General features: G+C 44.8%; 1 protein-coding gene across 4 annotated transcripts in view; it reads right to left on the bottom strand.

Annotated features, from left to right (window-relative positions):
* The window catches only part of ZFR (zinc finger RNA binding protein), a 46781-nt gene extending 35131 nt beyond the window's left edge, over window positions 1–11650 (bottom strand). For all 4 annotated transcript variants that reach the window (XM_057431107.1, XM_057431109.1, XM_057431108.1 and 1 more), the window contains exons 1-2: window positions 11493–11650; window positions 11140–11224 (exon numbers count right to left, since the gene is read on the bottom strand). In XM_057431107.1, coding sequence (XP_057287090.1) covers window positions 11140–11224; window positions 11493–11529 — 122 coding nt within the window. In that variant the 5' untranslated portion in view covers window positions 11530–11650. The remainder of the gene's footprint in view (window positions 1–11139; window positions 11225–11492) is intronic.
* Between the last annotated feature and the right edge of the window lie 1530 nt (window positions 11651–13180).

Raw genomic sequence — 13180 nt, 5'->3', positions numbered from 1 at the left:
CACTTATACATTTTAGCATTAAGGAAACCATACCTGTTGAGATCTGTCAAATTTCTCAAGTTTTCATAGATTATTCTATTAGTAGCACACTGGTTTAAGCCCAGCTGGCAATGAAGTACCATGTAGCCACTTGCTCACCCCCCTGCCACCTTCCAGTGGGATGGGGAGGGGAATATAAAAAAGGTGTAAGAACCCATGGGTTGAGATAGTAACAGCTAAATAACTGAAATAATAACAACAGTAATGGAAATATATAGAGAAAAGAAGAAATAAGCACCATCCCTCAAGGAGAAAAAAAAAAGTGACAATATAATTGCTCACCTTTTTCTGACCGATGCCTTGCTCATCCCTAAGTAGTGTCCAGCCCCTTCCAGCCAATCTCCCCCAGTTTATACAGTGGGCATGATGTGCTGTGCTATGAAATACCCCTTTGGCTAGTTAGGGTCAGGAGTCCTGTCTCTGCTCCCACCCAACTTCTTGTGACTCTCCTCAGTGGTAGAGCGTGAGACTGAAAAGTCCTCGATCAGGGTAAGCGCTATTGAGCAACAACTAAACATCGGTGTGTTATCAGCATTATTCCCAGATTAAAACCAAAACACAGCACTGCACCAGCTACTTGGAAGAACAACAATTCCATTCCAGAAGAAACCAGGACATGGCAGAATAGCAAAAAAATACACTTTTGCAGTTTTTCTTTCAGGCGTATGAAGACTGAAACAAGCATGACCTAACTCTACAAAAACTGAAAGCAGCACTAATCTGCTGCTTCTTCAGACCCTAACCTAGGAAGAGGCATTACTGAGTAACTGGTCAGATGAAGTTACAGGTGTGTTAATCTAACATGGGCAATGTAAAAACAAAATATTAACAATCAAAATCAAAGAAGAACAAGATAGGTTTTTTCCTCCTAAACATACTTGACAATAAACAGCATAAAATGCTGAAAAGAAATATCATGCTACATGAAGTGGTACTTTAGAAGTGACTTCTGCTTTTCTAAAGCCTGTCACTCACTACAGGCATTAAATTTCGATGAAAACTGAGTATCTCTTTTTAGAACTTTAATGAAAATTATTTCCTACTGCTGCAATTTTGTGAACAGAACATTGTAATGCAATTCACTAAAAATCCAGAGAGGCTTGACAGCATGCAAATGTGCAATCCCTTCTTCAATTCTATTAAATTTCAGCAGCTCCTAGTAATGTAGCCTATGGTTTAACTACGCATGGCCTAAAAATGACAGTTCTTTATAACAGTTTTGAGTTTTCCTTTCTCTTCCTTGTTTTTACAAATAGCCTTGCGTCACTCCATTACAAACAAAAAGTAACATTTACTACTAGACATCTAAACCATGTACTACTAATAATTCACCACAATGACAAACATCCTCATGGTTTTCATATACTGTTACTGCTTTGTTAATCTTCATATTTAATCTCACAACCTGATTTAAATCCAATCAAATTCTGTTATCTTTTCCTTACTGTACATCATAACAAACGTTCTGTCTCATGTACCTAGTTCCCTTTACTCAGTTACACACAATAGACAGTTCATTGCCTATATTGCTTTCTTCATTATCAAGACATTGATTTTATTAAAGTCTAAGACAAAAGCCGTGTTCACAATGGTAACACGCAAGACAAAAAGTACTGAACTTGAGATGTTTTGTCCAAAAAAGTACCAACCACCAAGATTTTCCCTGTAAAAATCGCAGAATCAAAGAATAGCTGAGGTTGGGAGGAACCTCTGGAGGTCGTCCTGGGGTCCAGTCCCACTGAAGCAGGGCCACCTAAATGGCAGCAGCCAGTCACCCAGGACCGTGTCCAGGCAACTTCTGAGTATCTTCATGGATGGAGATTCCAGAACTTTCCCAGGCAACCTGTGCTAGGGCTCAATCACCCTTACAGTAAAAAAGTGTTTCGGAGGAAATGTCCTGTATTTCAACCTACTGCCTCTGGTACGGTCAGTAGGCACCACTGAAAAGAGCCTGGCTCTGTCCTCTTTGCACCCTTTACTCATTTCTAAACATTAAGATCCTGCCTCAACCTGCTCTTCTGTAGGCTAGACAGTCCCAGCTCTCCCAGCCTTTCCTCAGAACAGAGATGCTGCAGTCCCTTCACCATCTCTCTGGGCCCTTTGTCGGACTCTCTCCAATATGTCCATGTCTCTCTTGTACTGGGAGCCCAAAACTGGACACAGGGCTCCAGGAGCGGCCTCACACCAGGGTGGAGTTAGTGGGGAAGGATCGCCTCCTTCCAGCCGCTGACAATATCATGCCTACTGCAGCCCAGGATGACATTCACCTTCTTTGCTTCAAGGACACATTACTGGCCCACATTCAAGATCCCCAGGGTGTTTCCAGCCAAGCTGCTTTCCAGCAGGGTGGCCTCCAGCATAAAGTGGTGCAGGGGGTTGCTCTTCCCTGGGTACAGAACTTTTCACTTCCCCTTCTTGAACTTTGCACTTCCCCTTGTTGAACTTCATGAGGCTCCTGTCAGCTCATTGCTCCAGACCATCAAGATCTCCGGTTTCTGGATGACAGTGCAACCCTCTGGTATGTGGGCCAGCTGTCCCAGATTTGTGTCATGGGCAAACTTGCAGGGGGTACACACTGCCCCGTCACCCAGACCATTAATGAAGATGTTAAACTGAAAAAAATGCTGAAATTTGCAAGCTCTCTACAAAAGTAAAGAAACTTCACTAGTATAGAAAACTGTACTCAATTCTTAAAACGTTCTGTATTTCCTGCCTTGAGCTACTATTTCACTTTTCTAGTATCAATAATGCAACCGCACTTCAACCTACCATTAGTGCATTTATTAGCAGACAAAATTTTACACATAATTTAATACCCCAGAGTTAAGGCCTACAACCATCAACCCATTTTGAGGCTACAACTATACAAAGGACGCAGCCATGCCATTACAGAGAAGTTACCCCAGCTGCTGAGTTCCTAAGCCATGAACCTGCTGCAAATTTCAGCTAGTTGGCTGCCTTCCCTTCTAAAAATGACAAAGGCTCCTCTAATTAGTGAAGTACCTTTCCTCCCTGGTTACCACCATGTTCTCTGACTCCTCATCATTAGTCAACTGCAATACTGGCACAGAGCCCAGAGTCTGTTAACAAACCGAGAGCCCCTTATTGCCTTTCTAATGCTGGAATACCTCCTTTGAGAGTCGGACCTCACTGATTGGAAAGTAAGTCTATCAAAATATTTTTATAAACAGTAGTAGCTTACTGGAGGCTTCCTGTGTACATTAAGTAAGCTAGAACAGCACACTGAGGACAGCACTTAAGACTAACATTGGTTGAACAAAAGAGAATTTGTACCATGCAGCTCTACTGTACTCAGAGAACTCTCTTAACTAGAAACACATATCCATTAAGATGTGACACAACTCCAGATAGCATGGGCATAATATTCATGGTGAAAAAAAGAAGCAACTGACGTTTTTATACAATGATATAGGTACCTTCATCCTATGATAAAACTGTAAGTATTTTCATTTCCCATGCATTTTAGAATGGGGTGCATGTAACAGTCCTGTAAGATGAAGAAATGTTTTTGTTAACGTAAGTTTAAATGTAGTAGCACACTTCAGAAGAAGTGTTGAGTCCTGCTCCATATTGTCTTTATTTTTCTGTTATCCACCAGTACAAGCCTGAATATGTTTAGTGATACTTTAAGCTTGGGCAAGTAGGTTTGTGTGAATTACACCCCTAGTGCCTCTGAAAGGCTGAACACTTTTGAAACCAGTATCTAGCTGTAAGAAGAGGTAAGTGGGGCAACAAAACTGAAGCTAATCAGAAGTACTATCAAATGTGAAAAGAAAGACTCCACCCCCAAACAATTCTCAATAGCCAGCTTGTCCATCCGCAGCATTTCACCTTCGCTTTCCTAAGGCTGCCTAGAAGACTGCATCTTAACCTAAACTCACAGGCACTGTGGTCTGCTCCGGACATGAACTGCTAGAACTGCCTTTATCTGAGAAGGCTTGCCAGATTTAGTAATAGTCATGCTACCTGAAGGCAATTCAAAGTTAACAAATCATTCCTAACTACCCCAGAATCTCCCATCTGTCTGTGTCCTGTCTTACTAGAGCAGGGGCACAGTATGACATAGATGAAACTCAGACACTTAAAAAGATTCTTCATATTCTTCACAGAAACTAAAATCTTAACACAAGGTTAATTAAATGAGATTACCACATTTGCACACTTCTTTGTCCAAACATTTCTCAATGCCCCTATCTGTTCACCAGCATACCCACATTTCAATCAGCCAGCTTTAGAGAAAAAGCATAACTATGCCTCCCTCCGCCACTGATTCAAGAACATTAATATTTTTTACATATGAAAGACCAGTCAATATTGTCTGCTTCAAACTGAACAGACACACAGTGGTTCAGGCGACGACATACAGAGCATGCACACACACAGAGAAAACAGGACTATTATCACCAAATTCCACATTTATTTCAGGCTCTAAATAGACAGATTAACACAGTTTCTTGAATGAGTAACAGTTGCATTGTATGGAATTTTATAACCTAAGGCCCTAAAACCACCACTAGCAGAAAGCACATATTGTAAAGGTACTGCAATATTCAGAGAAATTTCCTGTACTGGTATTTGCATTATTTAATGATTCTCTCATTAAGTTATTACCGGGTCACGCACACAAAGAATTCTGAATGAGTGGGGCAGCAGGAAATTTTATGTGCTGACAACACTGAAAGCAACAAGATTGCTTCTAATCTGTTACTTACAGGCTTAAAGAACACTCAGCTCTTCTGCTGCGTTTGAGTAATGAAACAAGTTAAATTCTAAATTTGTTTTACAAAAAATCGTATTTTGAATTAATAAAGACAGATACTAAATCCCTTTTTTATCTAGTCAATTTAGGGAACTATACTGCTTACACTATTACCACAGTGAGTATGTTTACCAACTCCTGCACACACTACTCATAATTTTCCCAAATGCAAGATCTAACACCTGAGCAGCTACCAATCTGGCCTTTCTAATGGCCTCAAATATTAAGTATTTGATGTTAAGACTATATTCCTTGGACAAATTTTAAATTATCTTTCATATGAAGGAAAATATTTAAATGATCCACCATGGCCATACATAATCACAGGAAGACACAGTGATTTCTATGCCAGTAATAGCTTCACCTTTTCAGTTAATTTAAAGAAGCTATTTCTTTGAACCCAATACATTGTCCCTTTACTATGATTAAAGCAAATTATAATATTGTCATTTTGAGAAACTGGAATTCCAGTGGGGTTTATACTGGGCTCCAACAAGTCTAGAATTAAATTCAGAAAACCTTTAGCACAAGCACCTTTCAAGAATCACTTAATATAGCAGATTTTCTTCTTTGAGTCCTCTCAGTAGGAAAACCATGACTGTGGGAATAGTGATTTCCCATGTGTAGACACTGAAATTCTAAGGGATCAGCAGTTTCAAATGAATGTTCCCAAGTCCACAGGGCACAACAGGATTCAACCCAGAGCACTGAAGGAACCAGTAGATGCTATGACAGGATCCCTCTCAACCCTCTACCAAAGATTTTGGGAGTCTGGGGAGGTCCCTGCTGACTGGAAGCTAGCCATTGTTACTCCAATTTATAAGAAGGGTGTGAAGGAAGACCCAGGAAGCTACAGACCTGCTAGTATCAGCTCAGTTCCTTGAAAAATTATGGAGAAATTAATACTGGGTGCTGTTGAAAGACATTCAAAGAACAAAACAATCACTTGGCACAGTGATAGTTAACAAAGGAAAAGCAAGTCCTGTTTAACTAATTAGATACCCATGTGCGACAAAGTCACCTGCCTAGGGGATGAAGTAAATGTACACTGAGAAGGACTTGGGCATACTGGTTTAACAAATCGAAGTGTTGGATCCTGCACTTGGGTCACAACCATGTAATGCTCCAGGCTGGGGGAAGAGTGGCTGGAAAGCTGCTTGGCAGAAAAGGACCTGGGGGTGCTGACTGACGGAGCTGAACAGGAGCCAGCTGGTGCCCAAGCAGCCAAGAAGGCCAACAGCATCCTGACCTGTATCAGCAATAGTGTGGCAGCAGGGCCAGGACAGTGAGCATCTCCCTGCACTGGTGAGGCTGCAGCTCTTAATTCTGTGTTCAGTTCTGGGCCCCTCACTACAAGAGAGACATTGAAGTGCTGGAGCATGGCCAAAAAAGAGCAATGGAGCTGGTGTAAGGGCCTGGAACACAAGTGTGACAAGGAGCAGCTGAGAGAACTGGGGTTGTTTAGTCTGGAGAAGGTTCAGGGGGGACCTTATCGCTCTCTACAACTGTCTGACAGTTGCAGGAGGTTGTAGTAAGGTGGGGGTTGGTCTCTTCTCCCAAGTAGCAAGTGACAGGACAAGAGGTAACAGACTTAACCTGCACTGGGGGAGGGTTAGACTGGGTATTAGGAGAAATTCCTTCACAGAGGGGGTGCTCAGGCACTTGAACAGGCTGCCCAGGGCAGTGGTGGAATCGCCATCTCTGGAAGTGTTCAAAAAACGTGTAGATACAGTGCTATGGTTTAGCAGCAGACTTGGCAGTGCTGGCGTAACTGTTGCACTTGATGATCTTAAAGGTCTTTTCTAACCTAGTTGATTGTATGAATTTAAGATTTTACATGAGAGGGCAACGTGCGCTTGCAGCCCAGAAGGCCAACTGTATTTTCAGCTGCACCAAAGCAGCATGGCCAGCAGGTCACGGGAGGCGATTCTGCCCCTCTGCTCTGGTGAGACCCCACCTGTGTCCAGCTCTGCAGTGCTCGGTACAGGAAAGACATGGATGTGTTGGGAGAGGGTCCAGAGAAGGGCCACAGAAATGATGAGAGGGCTGGAGCACCTCTCCTATAGGGAAAGGCTGAGAGAGCTGGGCTTGTTCAGCCTGGAGAAGGCTCCGGGGAGACCTTATTGTGGCCTTTCAGTTCTTACAAGGGGCCTGTATAAATACAGGGAGGCCGGTTGTCATGAGAGGTGATGGTTTGAAACTAAACGAGACAAGATTCAGGCTGGATGTGATGCAAAGATTAGTTATAACGAGGGTGATAAAATCCTGGCACAGATGTGGTAGATGTGCCATCCCTGGAAACATTCAAGGTCAGGCTGGATGTGGTTCTGGGCAACCTGATCTAATTTAAGATATTCCTGCTAATTGCAGGGGGGGTGGACTAGATGAGCTTTGAAGGGTCCCCCCAACCCAAACTACTCTATGATTCTACTATGTAGTTACTTTTGATTTTGTTAAGGCTTTTGATACTGTTCCTCACAGCACCCTTCTGGAAAAGTTGTCCAGCAGTAGCCTGGACAGGTTCATGGTACACTGAGTGAAGAACTGGCTGGACAGCAGGTCTCAGAAGGGCTTTAGGGAACAGGGATACATCTGGCTAGTAACCAGTGCTCCTCGGGCTTCAGTTCTAGGGACAGTTCGGTTCAGTCATGTATCAATGATCTGTATGCATGAGTCAAATGCACCATTAACAAATCTGATGAAGATGCTAAAACATGTGTGTCCTTGCTCTGCAGAAGACCACCAAAATTATAATGGACTTCAAACAAGATGCATTGGAAACAATGCATTTGGGAATGAAAATGTTTGGTGACATTCTTGATACCATAGAAACATAGTAGCTCAGTATGAGAAATTAGGGGAAAGTCATGTACAAATTGCTGTGTTCAATACATTTATCACCAATCTGTATGCATGAGTTGAATGCACCATTAGCAAGTTTGTTGAAGATACCAAATGGGGAGGTGCTGTTGATTCTCTTGAGGGACAAGATGCCTTGCAGAGGGATCTAGACAGATTGGAACAATGGGAAATCATTAATGGGATGAAATTTAACAAGTCCAAATGCTGGGTTTTGCACCTAGGGTGAAATAATGCCGGGCATAAGCAGAGATTAGAAGAGTGTCTAGAAAGCAGCCCTGCAGAAAGGGCTCCGGGGATGCTGGTCCGCAGCAGGCTCTCTGTGAGTCAGCAGCGTGTGCCAAGAGAGCAAACCCCATCCTGGGGTGCATCTGGCACAGCATCACCAGCCGGTCAGCAGGGGTGATTCTCTCACTGTGTTCAGAGTTGGTGCAGCCTCACCTGGAGCACTGCGGGCAGTGCTGGGACCCACCATTAAAAAGGAGGTGAAGGTCCTGAATGTGTCCAGAAGAGGCAACAGAGCTGGTGACAGAACTGGAAGGAAATGTCCCGTGAGGAGTAGCTGAGGGCTCTGGGCTCGTCTAGTTTGGAGAGAAGGAGGCTGAGGGCTGACCTCCTTGATCTCCTACAGCTTCCTTAGGAGAGGAAGAGAAAGGCCCCGAGCTCTGCTCCCTGGTACCCAGTGACAGGACACATGGGTATGGTTCAAAGCTGCATCCGGAGACGTTCAGACTGGATTCAGGAAGCATTTTCTTACCAAGAGGGAGGTCAAACACTGGAACAGGTTTCCTGGAGAGGTGGTTGGTGCCCCAAGCCTGTCAGTGTTCAAGAGGCATTTCGACAATGCCCTTAACAGCAGGCTTTAACTTTTGTTTAGCCCTGAAGTGGTCAGGCAGTTGGACTAGGTGACTGTTGTGGATCCCTTCCAATTAGAATAGTTTATTTTATTCTTTGAAAATGATCAGAAACTATTTAGATTCTCTTCTTTCTGATGTGGCAGGGGTTTTTAACTTTTCCTGCATGTCTCCAGCTAAAGATTCAACAGTTTCATACCTTGAGATACTCCTAGAAAGATATATTTCCTAAAAAGAATAGCACAGATTTTTTTGCACTTAAAGTGGTGAAGTCAACAGGTTTCAGTATATAACTACTAGGAACCACTGACTGAATATTTCTGTTACTTACTGTAAAAGCTATAGCATTAGTATATCTAAATGGCAAATACCAAAGAACTAAGGTCTTCAACTGCAATTGTCCGATGTGCCCTCCTAAAAATCTTGCTATTTTGAGCAACATTTTTTTTTAGTCCATGGATTAGTACTGTGACCAGAATTTTTTTTATTTTTTTTTTTAGATTTATGAGGTTCACCTATGTTTAAACTATGCAGATAAACATCCATTTGTTTATTTATTATCTTGGTTCCTTAGAATGTAGAATTTTTATAATTCAATAAACTGTTACTTCAAATACCAGTAACAATCTTAGAAGACTTGTTGCAATATTAAATCTTCTGCTATCCACCCCTGCAACCACCATCTCTTTCTCAAATATAATCAAGTGGAATACACATTTTGTAGCATTCTGCAAACAACTTGCTAAGGGCCTGCCAAGTCTGCCTTCTTGACTGTAAGCTCACTTTTTGATATTTTAAGAGACTCCTCTGTTTTCTGCTCAAAATATTATATTAATTCTTGTGAGAAGACTGCTTCAACACTGTTTTCAGATATGATAAACGTACAAAACACTTACAGAATACAGCGTCTTTTTCCAAACAGCAAATGAAATAGCATCTTGCACTTGTGATAACAAAGGAAAAAGCTTCTTCTGACCAGTTTTCCATTATCTCAAGAACATATTTAGGATTAACTCTGACAGCAAGCTTTGAACTTGAATGCTATTCCAATTACTATATGTTTTTATATTGTAATTCAAAAGGAAATGTCAAACAAGCTTTTCAGGTTCGCAAGTCTAGAGACCACCTCAGCTCTACAATAAAGTCAATACTTCTAAAAATTCATCCCCACTTATTCATGTAAAGTTAATTTACTTTAACAAAAAGAAAAAAAAAAAAAACCCACACAATCCTATTTAGAAACTCCTTCATACCCCATGGCAACTCGGTTTCAAATTTTACTATAACTGTCACATAAAAAACAAACATACTGTGAGCACAAAACTTTAAAAGAACTAGAAGACAAACTAACTTTAAATCTCTCTTTTAACTATTAAACACTGGAGTAAATTAATGTATTTATGTCCATTTCCAGGAAAAACAATAGATATAAAGAATAGATTAGGAGTCATTCCAAGACCTCCATAAAACTGTATATTCCCAAACCTATCTCAAGTATGTGATTTTTGTTTCCTAGTTAAGAGTAGGACACATCTGCCTTTGTTTGTTAATAACCCCTCATATATATTTAATCCCTCATATTCGCTCTAGTTGTCTTTTTTTTTCCTCATTAACCAGGACTTACACAATAAGGAAGATCTGTCTTTGTATATTACAGATTTATTAAAAAAGTAACACAGACTCAAATGTAGAATTTAAGTGCCTGTTCGAACACGTGCCAAAAATGTGAGAAAGCTCCTATCTGGTATTTGCCAACTGCAGTAATCTCATGTCTGAAAACATGAGATGATGGATGTTACCAATTATTTTAATACTCTGATACACAATTTCTATTCACAAAACCTACAAAGACTTATGGCAGTGTGACTATAAAAGTTGTAGTTTCAGGTACGTAAGCTTCCCTAAGAAGACCTGTTCCTGGCCTTAGATATCACACTAGGAACTCTTTTTTTAAAGGTGCCTGGCCCTGCGAGTACATTTTCTACTTTCTTAAACATATTAATTATAACATTGATTCAATGTAATGAAGTGCCCCGTATCTTGCTGTGCTTCAGCTCTTCCCTTAAACATCTAGTCTTCCATAGTTGGGTTCTAACCTATGTTAAACAGGATTCTGTCATCCCACACTGACCGAAGTGGGAGCAAACACACGGGCAGCAAGCTCCATCTTCAGTGAAGCAGAAGGAGGAGGGCCCGGAGGCGGCTGCCGGTAACGTGCTGGCGACGTTGCCTGCAAGTGGCCATTTTAATTTAAGGGCCTCGGGACCTGATGCTGCCGCCTATTCTCCTCCTCCTCCGTGCTCAGCTCCACCTCCCCACCCTCGCATCATGGGGACACAGCGTTACCGGGAGAAGAAGAAAACACACCCGCGGGCGGGGCACACAAGCAGAAGGGTCCCGGGCATAACCACCACCCCCGGGAGGAGCAGGGCGCAGAGGAGGCCCATGCACGGAGCGGGAGACCGTAGCAGCCTCGAGCTCTCCGCCCCGAGGGGGCGGGGAGATCCCGCGGGGAGACGCGGGCCCAGCGGCGAGAAAGACGGCGGGGGCTGCGGGCCCGAGCAGGGGGAGGGACGGGGTGGGGCAGGGAGGGGTCCCGGCGGTTACCTGTACTGGGCAGCAGCCCCGCTATGGGTGAATCCAAAGTAGTTGCCGGTGGCCATTTTGGCATCTTCTCCCAGCCGGCTGGGCACTGTGGCGACGACAACCGACAGACGGCAGCGGCAGCCGGGGCCATGACAGGAGGCCCGGCAGGAGAAGGAGAGGGGAAGAGAAGGAGGGAAGGGGGTGGGGGAACGGTAGAGGAGGCAGAAGGGAACAGACAGAGAGACAAGGGACAGGAAAAGCGCGTGAGCACCAGGTCAGACACAGCGCCTCAGGACACCCGCCCCGCGCGCGCGGGCCGCAGTCCCCTCCCCCTCAGCGCGCACGGACACAAGACCCCGAGCGCCGTTACTTACCATAGGTGAACGAAACTACCGGGCATATGGGAATCATGAGTCCGGCCTTGGCAGCGGCGGCGGCGGCTGAACTCTCCAACTCTCACCACCACCACCACCCCCCCCCTCCTCCTCCTCCCTCCACCGCCTCCTCCTCTTCAGGGCCGCGCTCGCTCGCTGCCTTCCCCCCACCCACCCACCTACAGCGACAACGGCGGAGTGCGGCCGGGCCGACGCCGTGCGCACGCGCGGGATGTACGGGCGCTACTGGGAGCTGTAGTCCGGCCCGCGGCCGCGCCACCACCGTTACCCTGCACTGCGCTGCTGGGCGGGCCGTGAGAGCCCGCGGGACCTCCCCGCGAGCATGCGCGGGATGTGCAAAGGCTCATAGGAGCTGTGGTCCCGGGGCCTACGTGCGGTTGCTGTCGGGCTGTTGCTGCGGGCCCCACTAGCCCGGTCTCGGCCTTACTCTATCCGTCACGGCCTGCGGGCTCGTATGGCCGAGGAAGGGTGGGTTTCTCATTCTTGCCCGCGAGCGCACATCGCAAGCAGTGGGTAGTTTTAATAACAGAGGTACTGGTGAAGCGGGTCACTGCCGCCCCTGCTGTGTCTGTGCGCGTGGACCGCACACGCCAGTGTCCGCCGGCTACCCCACACAAGCACATGGTCTGCCCGATCATGGCACGCAGTAAGTAGGTAGTGAGCACTCCTGCAAGGCCACAGAGGTAGACGGCAGCATCTGCACTTAGTACACGTGTGCAGAGCTCATAGCAAAACCTTGGAGAAGGGTAACAACAGTGATCAGAGGGATGGAGCACCTCTCCTCTGATGAAAGGCTGAGGGAATTGGGGTTCCACCTAGAGAAGACTGGGGAGACCTTCTTGCGGCCACCCAGTTCTTAAAAGGGACCTATAAGAAAGATGGGGAAAAACTTAGCAGGGCTTGTTGTGACAGGACAGAGGGTGATGGTTTTAAACCAGAAGAGGGGAGATTCGGGCTGGAGGTCATGAAAAAATTCTTCACAAAGTGGGTGTAAAACACTGGCATAGGTTGCCCAGAGAGGTGGTGGATGCCCCATCCCTGGAGACATTCAAGGCCAGGCTGGATGTGGTTCTGGGCAACCTGATTTAGTTGAAGATGTCTCTGCTGTTAGCAGGGGGCTTGAACAAGATGACCTTTAAAGGTCCCTTCCAACTCAAACTATTTTATGATACCATCATTTGTCTACAGTTTAGATTCACCTGGGCCTCCAGCTGCACCATACAACTGCATTACCATACACGAAGAGCATCACTGTCATCCAGCTAAAGCCTCCTGCACATTGTTTGACCTGTCCCCGAGCACCACAGCTGACGTGCCCACAAATTAGTTCTGCCATAGTACCTACATGCTCACTGCACACAACGTAAAGCCTCACCCACACAGGGCCCATCAATCTGAAGTTTCTAGGCAGCCACATTCCATCACATTGTTCCTAAAAACCGCTGGGCAGCAGCCAGTGCACTAACCGCCCCTGGAGAGTGATTGAATGCGCATTTGTGCCACCTTCAGGCAACCCTTTCCTCCGAGCAGCAGATTCTTCTCAAGCCTCGGAACAAAGCAAAACTTAAATCCCTAAATACTTGCATCTTTTTGTGTACTTTGTGCTTTGATTTTTCATAAACTGATCAGGACTTACAAAAGATTTCTGGATTAATAAGTGATCATTT

Source organism: Pezoporus wallicus, unplaced genomic scaffold, assembly GCF_028554395.1.
Source record: "Pezoporus wallicus isolate ANWC-B61680 ecotype Strahan unplaced genomic scaffold, APGP_CSIRO_Pwel_v1 contig_8692, whole genome shotgun sequence".
Classification (NCBI taxonomy): domain Eukaryota; kingdom Metazoa; phylum Chordata; class Aves; order Psittaciformes; family Psittacidae; genus Pezoporus; species Pezoporus wallicus.
The sequence above is the reverse complement of the archived record's forward strand: the minus strand, read 5'-3'. Positions and strand labels throughout refer to the sequence as shown.